The sequence below is a fragment of the Barbatula barbatula genome (genome assembly GCF_947034865.1).
Source record: "Barbatula barbatula genome assembly, chromosome: 23".
NCBI classification, from domain to species: domain Eukaryota; kingdom Metazoa; phylum Chordata; class Actinopteri; order Cypriniformes; family Nemacheilidae; genus Barbatula; species Barbatula barbatula.
The window spans coordinates 16071345-16096522 of NC_136786.1; the positions used below are offsets into that span (position 1 = coordinate 16071345).

Sequence of the window (25178 nt, forward strand, 5' to 3'; positions counted from 1 at the left end):
TGCACAGTACAACATTTGCTGCCGTCCATAAATAAGGGCCACTTGTGTGACACCAGTTTTGTTCACAGAATGATTTACCTCTCAATTTGAATTTACAATTTACAATGTTTTTATTTTGAACACGCCCTTTTCAATTAATGATTAGAATTAGCAGCATGTGTGTCGTGACTGTTGGGTGTTTTCTATTACTCTTCTACAACATTTGCCATATAGAAATATAATTTCTCCCAAAAACACAGTGACTGATCTGGGAAGTGATGTTGGACTGCTATTATTTTGAACATAATTATTTAAAAAATAATTTTACTCCAGAAAATATTGAACCTTTATTAATGATAGCTATTAAAAACACTACAGCTAAATACAACAACATTGTACGGGTGTCTAAAAGTAAACTTTTCCCCTTGGTGTACGAAATTTGAAAATTGAATTTTGGGGAGTTATACCAATTACAAATCCAAATTTAATTTACCCAGAGCAGTTTCAGAGATTAATTAAGAGTAGAATCCCTTTTGACTCCTATAATTATGATACAAGTTATTTGGTTACTTCAATAAGGAATAGTAATATAATATTACACAAAGGAAAAACAGCAGGTGGCTAGTTTGCAAAGTCGTAGGGTTGCGTTTATTGTTATTTGGAGAATTTTTTTAATGATGATAAATAACTTTCATTACTTGAGACTATTGAAATAATGTGAAAACATCTTTGGCTAGAAGAACATTAAATACAGTTCATTAATAGATCATATATCATTAGTATAGGAACAACAGCTAACCATGGGACAGAAATTGTGTTTCTGTGTGGAGATTAAAGGAACACAAACAATCGGACTGCTTATCCAGACAGCTGGAAATGATCTTATTAACATTTATAAATCAGAATTTGTTTAAAAATGAGGTATATCTCTTGAATACATGACTAAAAAGCAAAAAACTATTTGTTTATTTTTTCCTTCTGACCTTACATTATCTGTTCATTGGTTAGCTGTTTTGTTTTAATCACATACACAACATGCTCATGTATTTTCCTTTCGTGTAAAAGACTCTAACCTATTTTTTAAACTTTAACATAGGTGGCATGTATGCTAATACTAGTAAAATATGAAAAATTCACTGTGAGGGTGAGGGGTGCGAACTATTGGTATATGGAGATATTCTCTCCTGGTTAGACGTCAGCTAGGCGGAGGGTAATAAAACTCCCATTCTTCCTGAGGAGGGGCATAATTGGCTTGACCACATCTTGTAATGACTACCTATAAGGTTTATTGGCTAAAATCGTATTTCTGCACGCAGCATTTGGTAAACTTGCAGCGCTGTCCCAAACTCGGATTACAACACCTGCAAAGCACAGACTTTCGTTTTCAAATCACAAAAAGTTATTCAGTTCTTTGTATAAGCCATCTTTAATGGTGCAATGATTGAATCCAACGTGAGTCGGAGTTGCGCGTGGTGCGCTTTGGGAAGGGACGGCACCAGCGAGCGCTTGGACAAGAATCATTCAGAGCACAGTCTCAGCCCGACGGGACACTTGGTGGTCGCCGTGTGTCTCGGATTCATCGGAACTTTCGGGTTTCTCAACAACGCCCTCGTCCTCGTTGTTTTTTGTCGCTACAAAGTGCTCCGCTCACCCATAAACTGTCTTTTGGTGAGCATTTCTGTGAGTGATCTGCTGGTGTGCGTCCTGGGCACTCCGTTCAGCTTCGCAGCGAGCACGCAGGGACGATGGCTCATCGGGCAAGCGGGGTGCGTGTGGTATGGCTTCGCCAATTCATTCCTGGGTGAGTCTGTGCGTAAACGATTTCGGATGCACCTGTCGTAGTTTCAGGCCGATCGGGGATGTATCGCGGTAATGTTTTGGGATGGAAAGCTCCTTTAATCTATAAAATATTCAAAATATGGTGTATTCCTCTAGTAACTTCTATGTTGTATCGTCAGTTTTAAGTGGATATTGTGATGACAAACGCAAAGATGTCCTGCACTGGATGGTTCTGCTGACATATTCACGTCTGAGTGTTCTTGTATGGTGTTGGTTACAGAGATCTCATTAACTAAATAGTACTATTGCGTTGCTTCTGGACATGCACACTTGTAAACTACAGTGTGTGTACATTGCATGGTACAAACAAATCATAAAACATCCCATTTCCGTGGTTAATGCAAAAGCATATTACCGTGTGTCCATGAAATTAATTAATTTGGTGTCCACCACCATAAAAAAATTCAGAAAAGTTATCGAATTTGAACCCCAGAGAGAAAATGGTAGATATCGAGTCTCCGAAGACTTCTTAACCTTGAAGGAATGAATAAACAGACGAGGCAAAGGGTGTTTGGTTCACTGGATGTGCAAGCTGTCCTGTACTTGACCTGCGCATAGCAGATTGTGTAATGGAGCGGAATGCATGTGTTGCATGCGAAACGGTGTTTTGTTTCCAGTGAGTAGAATAGCTGTTGTACTTTAGTCAATTAACAGGTCCAACTTCTCTAATGCCTGCAGCTTTTAAAGGAACAGTTCAGCCAAAATCCGTGTTATGTTCAAACCCCTATAGGACTTTTGCTTTTCTTCAGAACTCTGAAGAAAGAGAGAAAGTCTCGTTTGAAAGATGAAAATTAGCAGATTATTGCAGAATTCTTTTTTTAAATGTGATTTTGTTATTGTAACAAAAAACTCTAAAAGGTTTTTGTTTATCTTTTATAAAAAAACATCAATAAATTAGGGATCAGCCCCAAAATTTCAGAAGTCGATGTGCAAAGGTTCACCATCAAGTGTGGTCTTGACACCAAATATTGACGCGTCTGAGTTTTGTAACTGCTCTACCACTAACATCCACTAGGGGGCCCATCGGCTTCCATTGGTTTTGGTCACCAAATCTGAAATTTGATCAGATATTATTTTTTCATTTTTTTTACTTTTCCGATTGACAGACACAATGAAAATATAAAGCACAGGAACATGTAAACAAAACAAGAAATTTGTATGAAACTATATTTTCGATGCACACATGAATGAATTACTCTTCCTACATAAATTATTCTATAAAACACTGATCATATGTTTTTTTAAGAGTCTAAGACATTTCCAATGATATTATGTTTGTCATGATAAGATAAGAATTCACATGCAAAGTATTGAACTTAATGTAAGCGTTCTGCAGGCCGTACTTGATACACACTCTTGTCATTTATGAATCAATTACACTTCCTGCATACTTTATTTTATAAAACAATGATGAAATATTTATTCTAGAGTCTCAGACCTTTCTAACGATATAAGGTTTGTCACAATAAGATAAAAATTCACATGCCAAATCTTAAAGACCAGGTAACAAGTTTTGTTAGGTGAATGCAGTGCAATTGCAGTACATTATACAGTGTGATTCACATTGACACGTTGGAAAGATTATGCATATGTCTTATGCATTAGCACTGTTGAAATGCAAAGTAATCTTTAAAAGCATACGTTTATTGATTAATCTCGATTGCCAAACCCTTTGTCATGAACCTTTGCTGAACAAAGATGAATTACATCAATGGTTCAATAAAACAACGGCTTAGTTTCAAACTTCCAAACTAAGTGTACTTTTATTGAAAAGGAACTGTAATTATATCTACATGTACATTTAAGCATTTGGCAGACGCTTTTATCCAAAGCGACTTACATTGCATTATCCTTTACATTTGTTGCTAAGTACGTACATCTTGAATGTTTCCTTAGATGACCCCTGCCTATGCGACCCCATATCAAAGATTGAAATCATATTAAAGTTTATGGTTAATAATTAAATCCAACTTCGATGCTTGTTATCTCTATATTCTTTAGCCTGATTTTCACAAGCCGGCTCACTGTATGTACTGTATACATGTGTAGATTCGCTTAATAGGACTAGGTGTTATTACCCCACTATTTTAGCACAGTTGAAATGCCCAATAGGACATTTCCCACGACGTATGCATGACAGAGAGGTAGCAGTCAAGAATATGAATAGAGGAGAGGAGGTCTGATGTTTCACTGGGTTCTTCGGATAGTCATCTTCTGGGGGGATAAATGATTAAAGAATACTGTTCTTACCTTTCCTTTCTATTATCAGAGAGACATCTCATGAGTTGTGTGTCCGATTCCACTTTCATCACATCCATTATCCTGGGTGAAAGATTCCTTTTGGTGAGGTATTGCTGATAATGCCATTTGTATGGTTCCCATCAACCACCTCAGCCGGAGGTGATTGTGTGGACAGGACTCAGGAGAAATTGTTGGCTAATAAAGTTGTTAAAACTGAGGAATAGTTTCATATTGACGCTATGTGTGAACAAATCCATAAGATTAATGGTTCGAGCATGTACAAGGTTAGACTTCTGAAAAGTTTGAAATGGGCTGACGCAATTGCTTTATATAATAGTTGTGAGGCCGGGTGTGACGTGGGCAAATCCTGATTATCTACACTGTGGACAGGAATGTCACCAAATCAGACAGAGGTCGATATGAAATAGCTTCTTTCTATCTGGGGGTAAAAATGAGTTGAAAACAGTTTTGCAAGATACTCTCACAAAAATAAGTAGTCACCTTCGGGACAGGCACGGAGCAGCTGCTTAAAGGTCATTGACGGCAAATGACATTACATAGATTTACTGTCATTTTGCCTGCAGGTGTGTCATTGATAGAAATATGGACAAGCCGCAGAAAGACATTGAATTTGAACAGCAGATGCTGGCAGATTTGCCAAAAGTGTAATCTGACAATTAGACTGCAATTTAAAAAGTGTAACATGGCTTAAGGGTTTTTACTCATCACCAAGATTGTAACGTTTTCTTTCATCTGTTCTGTTTGCAGGTGTTGTATCTCTAATTTCTCTGGCAGTGCTTTCTTACGAGCGCTACTGTACTATGATGGGGGCCACACAGGCTGATTCTACCAATTACAGAAAGGTCGCCATGGGAATTGCTTTCTCTTGGATATATTCCATGGTGTGGACCATTCCTCCGCTGTTTGGATGGAGTGGCTACGGTCCAGAGGGTCCCGGCACCACCTGCAGCGTCAACTGGACCGCCAAGACAGCGAATAATGTGTCTTACATTGTCTGTCTGTTTATCTTCTGCCTTATTCTTCCTTTCGCCGTAATTGTGTACAGCTACGGCCGACTCCTTCAGGCTATCACGCAGGTAGGTGTCAGGACCTTTTACGGTTGGCCAACACTTCGCCTCATATGATTAGTTATTGATTTCATATGGTACAGTTTTACTTGCCGTACAGTCCCGGTAAAACTGATACCTTTTACTGCAAACTAGCTTGAAACGTGAAGAACTGAGACATAAAACTTATAATGAGTATAGCATACCATGTACAGTACAATCTTTGTACATCTTTCTTGGAGTATCATAATATGGCAGACAGAGAAACTTTTGTTTATTTCTTTTGTTTTATTGACTAGTGGCACAGATTAAAAACTGTTTGTGTCATTTTCCTAGCAGCAGTTCCTGTCTGTGTTCCTTCATCATATCCACTTAACCAAAGGAAGCAAGATTAATTATTTTACGTCCGCTCACCAGATGTCCTGTGTTGCCCGACTATCAACATCGGTAGTCAGCAACAATAGAAGATTATTCTTGATGCTTTGCATGAGACGTCTTAAATGCAAATTAAAGTAAGCAATTTTATGCGGGGTACAGAGCAAACCGTGTCAGAATTTTCATGGCGATGGGAAGAAAACAAGATTTCAATTGAGTTTTGATGTCCCCTGAGTGGCCCAATTTCCTAGAATAAACAAGACACAGTCTGAAAGCTCCCATAATTCTCTATCCTCCTCACCCCCAAGTGGGTTAGCGAACAGAGGCCTGACACAACAAAATGCTTTGATTTGCAACTGAATTACTTTGAAAAGCCAGCGTGAATGAAAACATCTCCTCGCAAACTCCCATCTTTTCAACTTCTTTGAGACGTTTCAGCACTTTTAATAGACTGTGCTGTTCAAGAGAGCTCATGAATTAAAGGGTCCGTGTTTATCTGAATTACACCTTTATGTGGAAACAAATTCAACTCTCTGAAAATGGGCCAGTGATGCATTTCAAAAGGTGAGGGAACAAACTGCTGTTTCTTACTTGGCGCTAACCCGAATCGCCCCGCCCTTTCATAGCATTAGCGTGAGCGGTTTATTCATTAATTTTCTGAAATGCTGTTTCCCGGTGTGCGTTTGAAAGCCTGAATCTCATTTTTGTCCGAAGGTCGTCGGTAGATTTGCAAACAATGCGTATGGTGGGTGTCGCGTGGTTGTGATCGACGGCATAAGCTTATTTCAGAGATAAGATTCTGCAGTGTGAGTAGATTGAATGGGTGTTTGTGTGTGGTTGTACTGTAGACCTCATGTACTGTACATGTACCTCTTCATGGCCTTCCCAGCGTATTAAATGGACTAAAGGATTAAAATAAAATGTTTTTTTGAGAATGTAAACATCCATAGGAGAGTGAGGCCGACTGGATTTAAGCTTTGAAAGACCTCTATGTGATTTTGTGATTATTAGGGCTGGGCAATTTTTTTAATTTTTTTATTATTGTTTTTTTAAATGCTTTTTTAAATAATTTTTAAATAGATATCGCCAATACTGCCCTGCGGGGTACAGGTTTAAGGTCTCCTTTTCCTGGGCACAGGGCTCGTCTCTCTCGCAGTGTGACTCCATGCAGTGAGCAGCAGGGAGAAGCAGCACATTCAGTTCACCATACGGCAGCCGATTCGCCAATAAAAGAATACAAAATGTCGTTTCCAAACATCTGTCACTGTTATGTCGACTGATATATAAACATGAGCACAGTCTGTCTGTAAATTAGCGCATAATTACATAGATAGAGGATACGCGCTGTGCTGTAGTAAATGTCATCCTACAGAAACAGAAAATATGTAAATAAGAACGTCTTTTTGGGCAACAAGCTGTATTTAAATACAGAATGTTCTGAGAGTATAAGCGAAACGAGTATGGTATTGCAACTCAAAAACTAGGCATGACAATAACATCACAAATATATAAATTAGCGTGTGACATCACTAAACGCCACACTTCCACGAATTCGTAGTAGAAACACTGCACGCTTGTGATTTTGCATTTTGCATGACCTTTTATTAATTTACCATTGCAATCTGATGTTTACTTTTCTTTTTCTAGAAATATCTATATGGTTCTGCTGATTACCTTGTTTCTGGAGCTCCTTTTGATAGAAAGCAGGAATACAGGAGGTTTGTGAGTTTGTGCAGATTAAATTTTCAGATTCTATATGACCTGACCCTTAAAACAAATTACATTGGTGTAGAAGGTTGACTCTGTCATATGAAATAATAGTGTTTATCATTCATATAATGGTATGATGAGATCAAATAACTAGAAAACTGTCATGAGTGTATGAGATTGATTTGAACTCGATGGTTTTGAGCCACGAGTGTACAGATGAATGCTGATAAGCTTTCAGGCTTTTAGAACAATTGACACCCTGTATTTTCTCTATACAATTCAACACTGTGATTGTTTGATACTCTAAAGTCTACGGGCAATGGATGTCAGATATGATATTCAACCTTTGCTTTGCAAAATCCCAGAAGGAAAAAATACCGTGTGATGTTATAGGAACCGACTCTTGGTTTAGTTTTTAAGCGATCAGTAAAACGCTCATGCTCAGCTTTCTTTGCAAAGGTGCGAGTACACTGTGCAAACCATGAAGACAATCTTAATGTCACCTACAGCGGGTAAAATAAATATTGAACACGTCACCATTTTTCTCAGTTAATATATTTCTCAAGGTGCTGTTGACATAAAATTTTCACCAGATCTTGTTAACATCCCAAATGGAATGAGACAGGGAAAAAGTATTGAACACGCTTACTAAAATGTATTTAAAAAAAACAATTCCGTAATGACAGCTTCACGACGCCTCCTGTATGGAGAAATTAATCGCATGCATTGCTCAGGTGTGATTTTGGCCCATTCTTCAACACAAACATGCCTCTAGTTCTATAGTTATATATCTTTAGTGTATTGGCTTTCCATGCCTTTTTCCATCTTCCGTTCTTCATGTGTTCAATGCTTTTTCCCTGTCTCATTCCATTTTATTATACATAACCTAATTTGTTAACTTATTTGTAATTTCTTCTTTGTATGTATTGATTATTTGGATTGTTACTGACATCTGGTGAAAATTACATTTCAACAGCACCTTGAGAAATATATTAACTGTTAAAAATGGTGACGTGTTCAATATTTATTTTACCCGCTGTATATTGAGCTGCCTGCTTTGTCACTGCATCTCCCCAGGGCTGTCGCACGTTATATAAGTTTTAAACGGAGACGTGACAAACATCCGTATTCACAGCACACAGAGCTAAAGTTACCATTCCATCTCCTGTCGCTTCGCTCAGCCATTTACAAACCCATCCAAAATGTCACTCGGTGGGGGGTTGACTGCCTTCCCAAAGTACAGCCTTATTTCCTTGGACACGGGTTGTCTCTTTCTGTAAACTCACACTGTGGGTGGAACAAAGCACCCTGTGGCAACAGAGTTCCTTTTTCAAAGCTGTCCGTCTGTGCACAAGAAAGCAAAAGCTTTGTCTAACTTGGAGGCGTTTTGCTAGCTCTGAAAAGTTTGGACAATGAGTTATATGTGCACAAGATTTGATTTAGTGTGTTTGGGAATATTTTAAGACCTTGACACAAATGTATTTTAAGAAAAACGAATCTCTCCTGTGTAAATCAGGGGTTTTATTCTCATAATAGACATTTTGTTGTTGTTTTAAAGGCATAGTTCAACCAAAAAATTAAAATTCTGCCATCATTTACTCCTTTTAAACCTGTAAGACTTTCTTTTTTCTGCAGAACACAAATACGATATTTTGAAGAATGTCGGTAACCAAACAACGGCGGTACCAATCGACTTCTATTTTACGGTTAAAAAACTCAATAAACTCAATAGGTGCCACCATTGTTCTGCTACCAACATTCTTCAAAATATCTTCTTTTTTGTTTTGCAGAAGAAAGAAGATCATACAGGTTAGAGATGACGAGAGGGTGCATAAATGACATTTTTGGGTGAACTTTACATTTAAATCGATTCTTTCTGTCTTTATATTTGGGTTAGGCAACCATTAAAATTCCACTGACCTATGATCTCTATGCATTAAAGCTAATATCTTCTAATTGGTTGTGATTGTGTTACGTCACTCAGTTTGTCGCCTGGAATTCGTCACATCATGCCTCTTCCAGCGCTGATTTTCATTTGCGTTTTTTGCAATCTCTCAAGCTGTCTCTGCTGAATTGCGTGAGTGGCTTTATGGGTAATCTATCATGCTACGGTAGCTCCGCTCTATATTTAGTTTGATTTGTTTTGAAGATGAGACTGACTATTTACAACTTCATCACTTTGCGTTTAACAATGCAATCCATTTTAATTTGGACATTGCCAGTGAATTGAAGCCAGTTTGGGGAATTAATTTTCCAGGCTAAGTGAGCAGATGTTGTAAAAGCGACTCTAAATGAGCATACTGTCATATTGCAAGCACCCATTTATTGTCATACAAATTGCCGGTTCAAATACTGCGGATGATTGAACGGCACTGTCAGCATTTTTCATTTTAAGAAGCTTTGAGGACCTCTGATTGTGTTTGCGCATTGCTTGTACCATCTTACTTCCAGCCATTACATCCCAGTTATGTTTCAAACTGCAGCGAAAGCCTGCACAATGTCAGATAATTTAACAAAACTGTGTTGTCAGATGTCCCTTAATGCATCCCTGAAAGGATGTAGTGTGTCTTGAACAGGATATTACAAGGCACCAAAGATATATCATTGTTATTGCGTGAATGTTGCAGCAGTTACTCTTATATTAAATCAATTCAAAAGCCTTTAACTGTGTGTGATTTGCTAATAAATGATTCTTTATAGTCTGTTCTTCATAATCTGTTCAACTCTTTTAGGCATGCATTATCAAATTTGTAAAGCGTGCAAACAAATGTTCAGTCAATAGATGTTAATGAATTTGATTATTGTTATTTTTAGATACAGTAGATAAGTACAAACTACTGATATTATGTCTTTAAAGGGATAGTTCACCCTAAAATTAAAATTCTTTCATCATTTACTCATCCTTATGTCATTCTAAACCGATGACTTTTCTACTTCTGGAGAACACATATGAACTTTTAATCTAAGTCACTGAGTGCAGCTGTGACACGTCAGAGGGGACCTGGCCCTCCCCGCTGAATTGATTTATCATTGGAGTTTGGGTTCCTCGCCACAGGGCCGTGTAGGCTTGCTTACCGGGAGACTGCTTATTTACTAGAATGATCTTGCTTGTTCTATAAACACCATGCACTGTGCTGTGTTTTTCTGTTTTTCTTATTTTCTCCTGTAATGCTGCTTTGGAACAACGCATATTGTGAAAAGCGCTATATAAACAAAATAAGAAGATATTTTGAAGAACGTTTGTAACCAAACAACATTGGCCCCGTCGGCATCCATTGTATGTGACATCCTCAGGTTGAATTAATGATGCTGGAATTTTTATTTTTGTTTATGTTTCCAATCTTTCTATTGGAAGTCCAGGATCTGTATATAAATGCATATACTGCATTTTTGTTTATACGGATCAAGGGCATACGATGAAGCAGCTGTCAAAGTATCTCAACAGTCGCTTATTCCAGTGGGTCGCACAGAACCAGAACACTTTACCCCTCTCCATCAACAAGCGAGACTACTGGCTACTACACACAGGCTGTGTTAATACAATTGTATATGTGATGTTTCTTTCGGCTCAAGTAGCGTAACCAGTCGTGATGAATAAAAGTACGCTTGTGTGATTAATGGCACTCCTCAGGACTGATCATCCAAATGAGTGGAAAAACATCCATGAACATTTTAAAGGACCTTGATCTTAATTACAAAGTGTTTGATGTACGTACTGACAATTAAATCAGCCTGTTCTATATTGAGCTTTTACACTTTACAAATCAGCTAATTTTATCACTTATATTTGGGTAGTTATACCGTAAATGTGTCCTATTGCGTGACAGCAAAAAGTAGAAATTAACGAACAGTGAGGACAAATCTCTCTGATGCCATTTTATATTATAAATATAAATATTATCCGTATAAATTATATCTATATCATGTCACACCATGAGACACATGTACAGTATATTTGTCATCTACCCATTTTTTATAATGGATTCAGCTATCTATATTCCCTATAAAACTACCCAACTGATTGTGATTAATCCTATGGATATCAGAATGGGCCTCGCAACAGCAATATATAATAAGTGGACAATGAATTTCATTAAAAAGAAATGTCAAATAATTTCACTGTATATAATTGAACACAGTAAATGAGATATGTGGTGGAAAGAGCATTTGAATGACTAAAAACCGAGAATAGAAGACAAAATGCGATTAACTCACAATGCTGGACCATTTGCTTAAAGACGTTGATTTATGTCGTACGGGCAGCTGTAGCCGCTGAAGGGACACGGGCAGAGCGAGAATGATAAAGAAAGAGAGTAATAGAGAAACACACTCTCCTGGGAGCTATTTGAGAATCTGTACTCACAACTGTTCGGCCCACCTGTCAGACACAAGATTTAATGATCTAGTCCACTGTATTTGTTTAGTGCGGCTGAAGACGGATCAGATTATGCCCTGAATCAATCAGGAAGAGATCGCAAGGGCTTGTTAGAGGAAAATGGGTCCAGAAGAATGTGTTATACTTTCTTTGCTTTTCTTACCCGTAAAGGTTTCCTTTTCTGTCTTTTCTCCATTCCTCTGAAGAGTCAAGATAGAATCATTGGAACGATAAAAAATAGGCATATACTGCCGGTGCATGGTTATATTAAAGATACATAATTGCATGAAAATAGAGTTTCTTTCTCTTCTGGAGCTTTGTGTTTAATTCACTCGCCATTGCCGGTATGCGAAGCATTTAGTTAATTTTGGAGTATGCCCATAGGCCTTGACACCTTGTCAGCATGTTATTCACAGTCTGTGTCCGCTTTGTGTTCTTCTTTGACATTTAACTCTCTTTAATTTAGGTTTTAAGAGAGACCTGTTTATTAAGTATTGATACCATATTTATCAATATACAGTATATATATATATATATATATATATATATATATCAACTTTTTTGTATTTAACACTATGCCTTGCAAAGTTAAAAGGGTGTCTGAAAAGTTTTTGAACCAGAGTATGTGAGCTTTCTTCATTTTGCTGTTCTTCATTTTTTCCTTCATTTTCCCAGTAAATCATCAGCAGTTGTGGCATTTTGTGTACTATAAATAAACAAATAAAGGTAAATAAACATTTAATCACACGTTAACATGATGTTCACATGCACCGATATGTCGGCCAATAATCGGCTCTAATAAAGTTCCATAGAAGGGAAGGAAGGAGGCGGGAACCGGCGGACATTCAAATAATAAAACTTTAATTAAATAAACAATAAACACGGAAGTAATCGGCAGCCACCTCACGGTAGACTGCCGGCCATAAAACATACACATAAACTAAACATATGTCCGGGCCCGGTCCTCTCTCGTCAACAGTCCTGCCGGTCGTCCTTTTAAGCTCCCAATCTCCTCCGTGATAGATGCGGGACCGGTGCGCGCACAGCTGATTGCTGTCTGATCGTCCCGCCTTCCTCACCACATCGGCTATCGCTGATAGTTTTAAAACAGCAGATGATCAGGGCCAATATACAATTATACAGTTTGATGCTCAATATTAAAAGTCATTATATGAATTAATAACATTCAGAATGTTAAGAAATATCGTCAGAATCCAAATCGGTACGGTATCTGATATTACTCTGAATAATCGGATAAACCGTGGAGAAACTTTGTATCGATGCATCTCTATTTCACATTACACATTTCCAGTGAAAGAGTGGTTTGTGTTCGCATATGTACAGTACAGAGATTCCCTAAAGGCTTCCCTGACCCGCTCTATGACCAAACACTCTCTGACAGCCGCTGTTTCGCCATTCACTTTAGCATCTCCTTCATAGCGATCCATCCCGCTGGGCTTGCCGTCTTTTGACTGGAGGGCGCACAGATTCACCCTGAGGGGTAGTCTCATTACCACGACATTTCCACACATCAGGAGATTGTATGTGTGTAACAAACACCTTGATTTACATGTACTCGTCCTCTGTAATGATGCAACTTTTGTTGACTGTTGCAGTGTGGCCATTTTCTGCATTTTTGGGTCTCCAAGCATGTAAAGATGTCTGGTGTAGATTTACAGCTTTAATCTTTTCACATTAGCTCTGGTTTTGGGAGGAAATGCAAAAATATATTTAATGTATGTTAATAAGGTTTCCAGTCCTGATTGAGCATTTGGTTTCACACAGAATGTGTTTGCAGAATTATTTGCGCATGATTACTGTAATGTTACCAAAGCTTATTTTTCTGCCCTACTTTCACTCATTTTCCCTATTTCACAGTTTATTTGTCTAATCCATTTAGCAACCCTGCACTTTTTAATCACCGCTGTTAATTACAATTCCATCGCGAGCGTATCCGTAATTGCCGAAATTCATCTGAGGATTACGCAAAACAGACGAACACCTACACGAGCCCACTAAACATTTGACAATCTCACCGTCTCCTATTGTGATTCATGGCTGAAGCTATCTTCAGTCTACTCAGCGTGGCATCCTGAGTTTAATATGACCATGGAGTTTCCACCTGTCAATCAAAATTCATTTGGTTGCACTTGTGGGATTCTGTCCACCCACCTATGTGCTGAATCTAAAATAGCTGTCATCGCTTAAATTGATAGGTGTAGCCACAGATGCACCCCTGGCTATGGCCTCAGGGCAGAGGAACAGCCCAGAATTGGGGTTCAGCGTCACAGGCGGGTTTATATAAAGGTGTTTTGAAGCAATGCAGTTGATTGTTAACTCCAAACTTACTTTATTATTTAGTCCAAAATAGTTTGTTTTTCAAGAACTTTGCTATGACACATGAGCTACCAAAAATGAGCTACACGATTTGTCACACAAAACCCATATTAAAATATAAATGATTTAAATAAGTACATTAATTTTTCAATTCACTCGCCATTGCCAGTATGCAAAGCATTTACTTAATTTTGGAGTCTGCCCATAGGCCTTGACACCTTGTCAGCATATGTTATTCACAGTCTGTGTCCGAATGGGGCCTTTTGTGCCAAGTCATTTTTGAATGTGATCAGAAAACACAAAAACTGTGCCGCAGTAACTGTGTTAGCAGCTTGTCATTCAGCTGACATTCTGATAAATTTGAATTAGTCAAATAACAGGACTTTTCAAGGTGAACTGTGGAAATGAAGGTGTGTAGGCGATACTGGAAAACTAAGCTGCATGTGAAATCCACAAAAATGTGATTCTAGACACCAGGCTTCAGGAAACACCGTCCAAAAGTGTTTTCATTATGATTAGAAGTATAATGTTTAATGCAAATTTGTCAATCAGATCATTGAATTATGCAAGAGTGAAGGATTTTGACCTGAAACAGCGATAAAAGCAAAAAGGCACTCAAATGACTGTAATCCATAGATTCAAGTGACTTTTATAAAACATTAGCGACAGTTGTTCTATTTAAATACATCTTTCCAGGTGACATTTTAGCATGTGTTTTTCAGTCAATATTATAAAAATCCTATAAAGTCTGTGAATGTGCTTGTGTTTATGGGTTTTTCCCATAAATGTGTATTGCACTTCAAAGTAATGTGGCTAGTACCAGTGTCACAGTCTTTTTAAAGTTCCTATATGTCTTTCCTCAAGAGCTTTACTTTCCCTTAGAGAGAAGAAGACAGAGAGTAATTTAAGCTGACCCGCGAGTTGTTAGACGGTGTGACAGGAATAAAATATTTTATCTTTAGGTTCATGTGAGCTGTTCAGCCCTTTACCTCACAGCATAGCTGGCCTTTGTTCATGCGCTTGTCTTTCCCCCTAAGGATTGAAACCACTGCTGAGCAATCTTGAGTGTGGATGATTCTGTAAGAATGAATTGTTCTCGCTGATGCACCATTCATTTGCATGCACCGATGATTTAATTCACTAAAGCAATTATGTAAATAAGGTAACGGCACAAATGCACCCATAAAAATATGTATTGAATGCAACGTTCACGCTGTAATTTTTCATATTTATTTCAGCGCTAGGTTGTGACGGATTCAGCAGATAATCATTTTAAAACTGTAGGATGTGTATCTCTGAGGTCACATATTTCTTATAGGCAACAATAATAACCTTTCTGATACATGTGTGTGTGTAATTTTTTAAAGTGTTGCATGGTTTTTATATCATTTTACTATAGCGCTGCTGTCCTGAAACCTCGTATCTCCATATTTTCTGATCTTTTGCCATAAATCATTATTAAAAAGTTCTAAAAAGTGCTTGTCAACTTTGAGGTTTTACAGATTAAACTCTGTGTTGTCAGTGTTTTTTCCATTTCCTGAAAAACTGCAAATTGAACATAGAAGGTTACAGAAGGACAGCAACAACATGCAATATTGTACAACATACAATATTCTGTGAAAACAGACGGATTGTTTGTAGGGATATGCCTTCTCAAAAAACATTTGGAAACTAATGTTCATATAATTCTCTGTCATTAGATGAAGCACTGCTTCTATTCCAATGCATTCTTAAACCGGATTGTTGGTGGCTTGCAAAAAAGATAACTTGTAGAAATGTTTCACTAAAAGTGCCACGAGTCTCGCTTTGTCCGAGTTCACATGACAATGATTGTTTTTAGGAGCGCTTTAGGGCACTGTTACAGCAAACATAAAGCTCGCCAAAACAACTACAGTAACATCTTGTATCAAAAAAGCACTTAGCAGTAGTCTGACAAAGTGCTACAACACTGAGAAAATGGACCATCAAGCTCAGTAGGTGACTCTAAAATGTGTAATGGACCCTTCACGCGTCAATTGTAGCTTTTTTTAAGGGATGGTTTTACACAAGAGTAATCAATTCATGGCTGTATCCATTTCTGTCAATGGTCATAGACGTAGCTTTTACTGTAAAAAGACAGATGACAGGCATTATCACATAAGGTTTACAAAGCATGAAATGGCTGTTTGTCTAATGCAGCGTTTCTCAAACTTTTACTCCATTCCCCACTTTGGAGGTAAGGAAGGGGTGCGAGCCCCACCTGTCCCCAATAGCCAAAAACAAAATGGTACATGCTTTGGATAAAAAAAGCGTCTGCTAAAAAAAATGACTAAATGTAGGTCCACTGTCTATCTTGGTTTTCGCTGCGGGTGCCAAATCTCTAGTTTTCTTTTCTTTGTGATCTGATGTTGTTTTAAGTAATATGAGTGTATGGTCAATAATAAAGTAAATAATAGGGATGACAAAATGTCCACCCATCTGTCGCGCCCCACTTGTCATGTCTCTATTCCCCACCAGTGGGGCCCGCCCCACACTTTGAGAAACACTGGTCTAATGTAATGTCATGCCCCTTACATCTTTCTTGTGTTCTTTACTCCCCTCTTTACATGCTTGTCCTGATCGCAACGTCGAAGGTGAGCCGGATCACTACGGTAGTGAGTCGTAAGCGGGAGCAGCGAGTGCTTTTCATGGTGGTAACCATGGTGGTGTGTTACCTGCTGTGCTGGCTGCCCTATGGGATTATGGCCCTGATGGCCACATTTGGACGGCCTGGTCTGATCACACCTGCAGCCAGCATCATTCCTTCTCTCTTAGCCAAGACCAGCACCGTCATAAACCCCATCATCTATATCTTCATGAACAAACAGGTGGGTGTGTAAAGAGCCAATCTGTCAATGTGCGCAGATGTCTTTTGATGATTTGGTCATGAGTGACGTTAAAAATATGAATATTACATGAGTTTGATGAATGCATTAGCTTTCCTGAATCGAATTTATAGTAGTGTGGACATCAACATTTCAATAGATGATAGCACATAAGAAACTGTTATTTCCGAGTGGATGCACATTTTTCACTTTACATGAATGTAGTGGTTTTACGATGAATGGTTGAGTTCTGATAACCACCTGAGATACAAAGTTTTAAAATATGAATTAAATAAAAATATAATTAAATATTTGTAAGTTAAGTACAGTGCTGTGAATATGACTATGAAATGATATAGATCTCACAGCATAGACAAATTCAAAAATTAATTAATTTCATTAATGTCACACATTTGACATTTTTGTAAATGAAAAACATAAAATTATTACTTTTCAGTCAAAGGATTACACAAAATGTAAAATTTGTCAAAAAATGACCTTTGGTCATTAAGACTTTAGCCATTAAAATTACTTATATAAAATGTGTCATTAATACAAAAGAAATTTGATATTTTGCTATGCAATGCAATTCATTTATCTTAAATATGGCTAAAAAGAAACAGCTCCGCCAAAAATGACATTTTGTCACCGTTTACTCAGCCTCCAGTTCTAATTCTGTGTACATTCATTTGTTCTGATAAACACAGAGACATATATTTGGAAGAATGCTTGTAACCAAACAATTCTTGGCAACCGTTGAATATACCATATAAGGACATTTTAAATGGTAGTCAAAAGTGACCTAAAACTTTAAAATATCTTCTTTTGTGTTTAACAGAACAAAGTTTGATTGTCAGTCATTTGTTGAATTGCTTGTTATTCCGCATGACTTCTTAAATATTATTTTTTACACATTTTATAAACATGTTAAGAGTTTAAAAAAGATGAATACTCACTTTCTCTACATGTTTATTAGTAATTCATTGGTACTTCCTTATAATTAGTCATAGTTCACAAGTAGTTCTCATTGAATGTGCCACGTGCCTAGATTTTAAAAAATGAACTTGAGCGCGCAAATCACGCAAAATGTGAATCGCCTCTTAAGTGTTCATAAATATTTCATGCCAGTATGTTTTACTTATCTCTTTTGTCTGTTGGTGTGTTTTTATCATTTTATAATTCAGCCCGGTTTCTTTTACACTGTATACTATAGTTATTTAAGTGTCAGGGTAATCTCACATTTTATACACTTCACATTCCTTAGAGTTCACTCATTGGCAAAAGCAAAGTATCTACATTTTTCTACAGTATCGACACAGATCACACAAAGAAATTAATTTTTCCTCTGGCATTGACAAGTTAGTCCAAATTAGCTTTGAATGTGAAATAAAGGACATGTGTTACGATTAAATGTAGCCGAGGACTTGGGAAAAATGGGAAGCGAAGTTGAAATAAGGAGGAGCTGAACGGCATAGTGCCGCATAGTAGAAGTCTCTCAGGGCCATGCAGTTTCACCCTTTTTGTTTTGGCTATAATTAGTTTCTTGTGCTCCACCATTCATGCTGCTTAATGGCTGGCCGACATAATCAAAAGTTTTCTCCCAAGATGAAATAGTGACGCATGCAATTATGCTCAAATTTAGTAAGAAAGCACAAACCATTGGAGTGAACGTAAACACACGTTTGATTTATAGTAGGACAACTTTTTTTTAAAGATTTATTTTGGGGCGTTTTTGCCTTTATTTGAACAGCTATTATGTAGAGAGGACAAGAAGTGAAGTGGGCGAGAGAGAGGGAGTGGGATCGGGAAAGGACCTCAAGCCGGGACTCAAACTCGGGTCGCCCGGAGCGCAACAGCGCTGTATGTCGGAGCACTTAACCACAAGGCTATCGGCTCCGACTAGGACTACTTATGTCTGAAAGCACATCTCTTCCGTCCACACCTGACCGATCAGTTCTGACTTCTATCTCTTTTCTAAGCTTAAATTTATTTTACAACTTAGCTCTGTATAGTGTGGTAGGCTATAATGAGACAAGGTTTTTGATTGCACTTATGCTTTTTGTTGTCCTTATGCTGTTCCAATTGCTTCCATTGTTTACCTCATCTGTAAGTCGCATTGGATAAAAGCGTCTGCTAAATGTAATGTAAATGTACTTATAATCCAAAAAAGTAGTAGCAGTAGTAGTAGTAAAAATGTTGCTAGAACTTTTACTTAATTTTCCACTTTTACTTATATGATCTAACCGATACCAGCTGCACAATTTGATTATAATTTCTAAACTTTTGTACATGTGAACAGTCCTAGTTATGTGTTTGTAATATCTGCACACTTTTGTGCGGGTTTAAGCTTCTGCTCCAAACAACATTTTGTGATAACACCAGAGACGAGCACTTGGAGAAACGCTTTCTCGTCGGATGTGACACCGGTTACCTGTATGTCATTTTCAGTCTTCAATTCCTCCCAGCCCGTAACCATGGAAACTGTGAGTTGAGGCGAGTTGAAGACTTAAAGTGCTGTACAGATTCAAGTATCTACTGGAATGTGCAGATATGACCGGCAGATGGAAAGATTTCATTTTCATTCACTTTTGCAGAGAAGTTCCTGAAACTGTGAGTATTTATCATTTCTCTCATACCACCTGGGTTTGAAAGCTGTCATGTGGTTATTACTTTTACTGATTCCTACTTCTCTTTCCTGGGGCTTTAAAAATATTCTGGCACTGTCGCTTTTCCCACTATTATGTGCACAGTGTGTGTTTAAAGGCTTGAAAAGCTCCCTTAATCATTAATTGGTTTATTGAAATGTGACTTTATGTAGACGCAGCACAACCCAGCAGCAGTGACAATGAACTTGAGAATAACAGGGCAGTGCATCCGAGTTATGGAATCAGTTATTCAGGACCACCTGCGAACAGGCGTAGCGTAATGATCAAGAAGTTATTTTCATCTCTCCCAAGTCCTTCAGCACAGTTAGAGAGCTTATTATCTCTGTTCCCGGCCATCTTCTGCTCACCATCAATCTTCTCAGATCCTGGCTTTTCCCACCTGCCATTAACTTTCTCAGCACCTGAATTATTGGGCATTACCTTCCAGGTACCTAAAAGATTTCCTAAACCCCAGTATAGTTTAAGTAAACCTTAGGGGGATTGGGAAGATTTTTGTCCTTCCACTTAAATTTGTTCTCTCCCAAGTTCTCTGAAGTTCTCAGCACGCTCATTTCGTACAGTCAATGTACTGTTGAGGCGTACAGTCTTCTGTGATTGTCCTTTCTTAACCGATTTCTACAGTACATTGCAAAAAATCTTTACAGTATAGATTTATTTAGGATTATTTAATGAAGATAAATGTACCTGAGAAGTTCAATTGTGTAAGATAAAATACGAAGTTTTGTTACACAACCCCGTAGATTTCCGTGTTATAACATGCGCGTGTTTGCGTGTGTGCGCGCGTGTGTGTATACAGTTTTAACAATGTATATTTATAATATAATTATAACTTGAAAAAGAAAGTACAGAGATTGGTCAAGAAAAGTCATGTAATATAGTCCTTATTATTTTAATCAGGTGACCATGAAAGAATTGTGATGACACTTGTGCTACATCTGGAATAGCCAGTCATATCGTCCCACATTAACAATCATGTCCAGATGATCAGCGTCTTCCTGTGCCACCTTTGTCAGCTCCGCAGGGTTCGCCGGACCACCGGCTGCTATCTGTAATGAGCCTGTGGATCTGAATCCATTTATAGACTCATTCCTTACACCTCAGAAAGCATCTCAGTTTTCTCCTGCCCAAAAAAGCACCAATTCACCTCAGAGAGCAGCAGGGTCATTTTCACGTTCATGACATTATCACTAACAGTTGGTCATCCCTTCAGTGTTACATTAAGATGTATGTCACAACCGGCTATGGATTCAGGGATGACTGTCATGCATGATTGCGTCCTATAAACTCTAACAGAACATTGAATGGCCATTAACAGGCTGACTGGAGCCAATTGTCTTGAGAAAAGTGTGTTACAGTCTAGCATTAACCGTGACCTTCCAGCCTCTATCTAAACCATACTACACTCTTTTATCTCTCTCTCTCTTTTCTCTGTTCCACATCATTTTAAGGTTGTCACTTGGATTGTTAATTGAATATTGAATGTCCATTAAACATGCAGGTTGTGCTGTAATGTATACAAAGTAACCGTGAACTGAAAAAATGTGGTGGTTCTTCTGTGCTGTGCATCTTCTGAGAAAATGTAGTAGACTATAAGTATACATTAAAATGGGACGTATACTAAGTACACTACGTTTTCTCAAGAGGTGAAATCTCACACTTTGTTCTGTGGATACTACTCTGAACTTTGTACTGATGTATCATAAAAAAGATTTGTAAATGAATATGGATTTCTTTAATGCAAGTGTTTTTATAACACATAACATTATTGGCACATAATTTGGCATATTAACGTTAGAAGTAATTTTTTCCTTTTAACAATTTTTGATATTGCTGAAAATTTTATCTCTGCATTCATTTACCTTTCTTCAAGGTTTTGGCTAAATCTGGCAACATTTTATGGTGAGTGCAGCTTTGTAAGGATGTGGTCAATCTTTTTAACATTCTCTCCAAAAATGTGATTTATTCTTTGAGGATTTTGTAGACAGTTATTAATTACAATATATTTTAATCTATAGACGGTTTATGTGGCCCAAGATTAACTTCTGGTAGCCCTCCACAAAGAACAACTGTTGAGTATTTTTAATTTAATTCCGTCCAATTGATATGCAAACAAATTCATTGTTATATTATAACCAAACACAGACCGGAAATAATCTTCGGGCCAGATATTTGCGTCCGATAATAAAAATGCAGTTCTAAAACACAAACCAAGCTGTGAATAATAATAAAGTCTTTGATTCCTTTTATCTCCCGAGTATCCCCTGCCCCTTTAAGTCTTTTCTTTTCTTGGCTTAAAGCAAATCAGTCCGCTTTGTCTCCATCTGTGAATGCTAGTGGTCAGTGCCTGTTACTCATTTCCTTTGATTGTGTGATCTATATGCAGAGAAGAATATAATCAGTTTCACAGCAAGGAATTAAAATCTGTTAACAGTCATCTCCATCCCTCTGTGATTATCTCTGTCTACTCTTCTGCTGAGAGCTCCTGCATCACTTAATGAATTTTGTGCACTGAGAGTTTTCAATTTGCGAACATGCCTGTCCACATTAGGGGTGCTTCTCAATATGCCTCCTCGTTTCCTGTCTCCTCCGCCACCATCCAATGCACTGGGACGAGGCAAGGATCGAGGAGAGAGGAGGCTTTCTGAGGTGTCATGAGCGAGGATACAAAGGTGTTTCCTTTGCGCAAGTGTTTTGTCAACTTAACCTGACACGCCTATACTGTAAATTCTCCTCCCCTGCATTGTCACCTCCGTTCTCGTGGGGAATGGAAAAGAGGATGCACAAATAAGAATTGAGAAGCACCCTAGGACTCACAGAGCATCAGCTGTTATTCCTGGTATGGTGATTCCTCCATTTTCCATTACTTTCTATGCAGTTATAAATCCATTATAATAGTAAAGAAATGAGAAAGGAAAAGACCAATATTGAAGACTTTTATGTACTTGAAAGTCCTGTCCTTATTTCCTTAACATCATGTCAATTCAAGAGAAGATTTTAGTGTAATGGCTTTTTTATTACACAGAGCTATTGAAAATGCATGATATAAATGGACTTATCTATTATAAAGACTAGATCTTTTTCTTCCTGTGAGTACTTTATTTCAACAATGAGTTTTTCCAATTTTCTCCGTCTCAGTCTGTATGTTTGTATGTCAGTTTTGCAGATGTGTCCATGCACTTCTCATGTGCACTACCCCAGAGAGAGGTTCCAGCTTCAAAAATTCCTCCAAAGTCACCAGAACTCATAGGACGGCGCGACGTGCCAACGGGAAGAACGTGACCTTCGCTGTAGCATCCACCGTCCACCCTACTATCTGTGCTGCACACAGCAGCGGGCACAAAAGTTCCACAGAGGATGGCCAACCCTTTCCCGCTACAGGCCAAGAGAACACCAGACCGGTCGTGTCTCTCGTGGCATATTACAATGGCTAAAGTCGTACAGCCAAGCAAACATCACCAAACCCCTACTAATACATTGAAAAATGCAAGAAGAAATAAACGGTGTTACATTGAATACATACCGAGGTGAACAACAGATGACGTGCAGTAAAATAATGGGAGGTGGGCATGAGATCTGAAAAACTAAAACTGTATATTGAATGTGAACTGAAAGTGGTCACTATTCAAACCCAGGCTCATGGATCAATTTTATATTGTTGTTGGTTAAGTGTCCAGAATGTTATTTGTGTGGGTCTCTCCCGCTGTGAAATGAAGCATGAGCCTATTTAAATGCCGAAAGCACATGAAGCCTTTATGAAGAGTTCTTTTTTAATGTACATTCAATTGTAGCCATGCAATAGCCTACATAAATACACTTTTTTAATATTTATAAGCTCTGAAATTATATTTTACGGTGACGATATCTATTTTAAAGTAAAATTGCTTGACGTTCAATTGAAAAATCTAGAATATTACATTGTAATTACCAATAAGATTTCCAGGTTTAAATCACAAATTGTTCTTTTGTGATATGCAAGTTATTTGGTTTTTGGTAAAAAAAAGCTTTCATGAACTATAGCACAATGATGTCTGTTGGAAGACAAAACCTGTGAATTAATTCCACGTGTATTTTAGGTCAAAGTGCTTATATATAAAGTGTTTTATGTCTGTTGGTTGAACTGTCGTTATATTTGTTTGTCATTAAAATAACAGAATTCTTAGCTATGAGCAGTTGTTGATTCCTGCATACTTGAATAATGTGGGATTGGTGCTGGGGGTCAACTGATCCCTTTTTACTGATGCAGCTGCAACCACAATCAAAAAGAGAAAAAAAGAGGAAATGAATCACCAGAGACATACTGGAATTTTTATGTGTTATTAGATATAAGAAAGAACATTTTGATAAAGCTTCACTTTATGAATAAAACACTTTTTGTGGTTTTTAAAGTTCATAACATCACTTTTTATTTGTTCATTTTAGTGAAAGGATTTTTTGTGACCCATTTTTATGATTGTAATATAGTTATGTTTTCTGGTAAACTATAGTTTATAGTTTAAACTATTTTTAAACTATAGTTTACTATAGATTACAGCTGACAACTTTCTGTGAATTCTGTAAATGAAACGAGAATGTTGTGGGTTGGCAATGTTGGAGATATCAATTCAGAATATGGAAATGCAAGTTTCAGAGCCTGAGAATGGAAATAGGCCTACATAAAAATGCAAATGTTAGATGCAATTTTTAGACTTAAGAAAAAATTATAAGCTCAGTCCAGCAGCAAGATTAATGTTTTGTAATGTTTTCCAGCTTGTTACATTGTAAATAAGACTGAATTCGATTTCTGATGACTTGTCCTTTTTACCTTATTTTATTATTTTCCCCTAAATTCATATAATATATGATCGTTCAATTGTTATTATGTTATGTTCTGTATTGTGATTGCCCATTTCAAAGGACTGGACCGCGTGACAGATTTTTTTTAGTATGTGTACACATGTATTTGCAAACTATTATCAGTAAATTGTTTTGCCAAAACAGATTTTTTTTCATGTTATAGATGTTGTATAGATGTTGATGCTATAAAATATAGCATCTGGATGTAAAATCGTGTTTTTATAAAAAATATCTGTTTCTGTCCATAAATGCTTTTGTGAGTGTTTGTTTAACCTGGCACTTTTAGGATCCAAAGGTTAAAACTGAAAGATTTGCTCAAATTGTGCTCTAATGTAAAACTTGCCTTAGCACAAAAGTAAAAAGCGTGTGCCATTTCATTTTACAAATGCTTTTTTAAAAGAATTAACAAACTTATTATTTCAGAGTCATTAAGCCAAACAGACTTATCAAAACACAGTGCTGTCCATACACTAAATGAATATTCAGAATAAGGTCTGATTTTAGCATTGAAACAGTTCACGTAAGCAATTAAGTCCAGCTGATCAACATTTTTCAATTAGGTGTCTATAAAAGAGATGTGTTGTTGGTTTTGTGCTAGCACTGATAAAAGTGTTATAAAATGGTTGCTTGCGGTGGGCTGCGTGGGGTTTAATTTACTGGTGGTCCCTTAACTGTGCAAATGTAAAAAAAAAAATTCCCCAGACTAAGATTGAATAGCTTGGTGAGCAGACGAATTATTCTTCCACAAATGTTTGAAATGTCGTTTTGAGGATTTTCAGCTAAACACATTGAAAGCTAAAAGTAACATACAGCGTTTTCCTATAATGCATGTACACAGACGTGTAAAGTGTTGTTCTCAACACGTCCAGACAGCCAAAAGTGTCTGCGGTTGAATAGGCACCTGATGCACCAT

General features: G+C 37.5%; 1 protein-coding gene across 1 annotated transcript; it reads left to right on the top strand.

Moving 5' to 3' along the window:
- Window positions 1-1222: 1222 nt before the first annotated feature.
- On the top strand, window positions 1223-24510 carry tmtopsb (teleost multiple tissue opsin b). The gene is made up of 4 exons (XM_079447639.1): window positions 1223-1780; window positions 4828-5156; window positions 16536-16769; window positions 22588-24510. The coding sequence occupies exons 1-4, from the start codon at window positions 1417-1419 to the stop codon at window positions 22861-22863; spliced, it is 1203 nt and encodes a 400-aa protein (XP_079303765.1). The 5' UTR covers window positions 1223-1416; the 3' UTR covers window positions 22864-24510.
- Window positions 24511-25178: the final 668 nt, after the last annotated feature.

What these genes read in the sequence shown, in the direction of transcription:
- tmtopsb (XM_079447639.1), top strand. Translation starts at nt 1,417, where the DNA reads ATGATTGAATCCAACGTGAGTCGGAGTTGCGCGTGGTGCGCTTTGGGA. An exon ending in TCCTTCAGGCTATCACGCAG is followed by an intron (nt 5,157 to 16,535) that starts GTAGGTGTCAGG and finishes GCAACGTCGAAG; the next exon opens with GTGAGCCGGATCACTACGGT. An exon ending in ATATCTTCATGAACAAACAG is followed by an intron (nt 16,770 to 22,587) that starts GTGGGTGTGTAA and finishes TTTGTATGTCAG; the next exon opens with TTTTGCAGATGTGTCCATGC.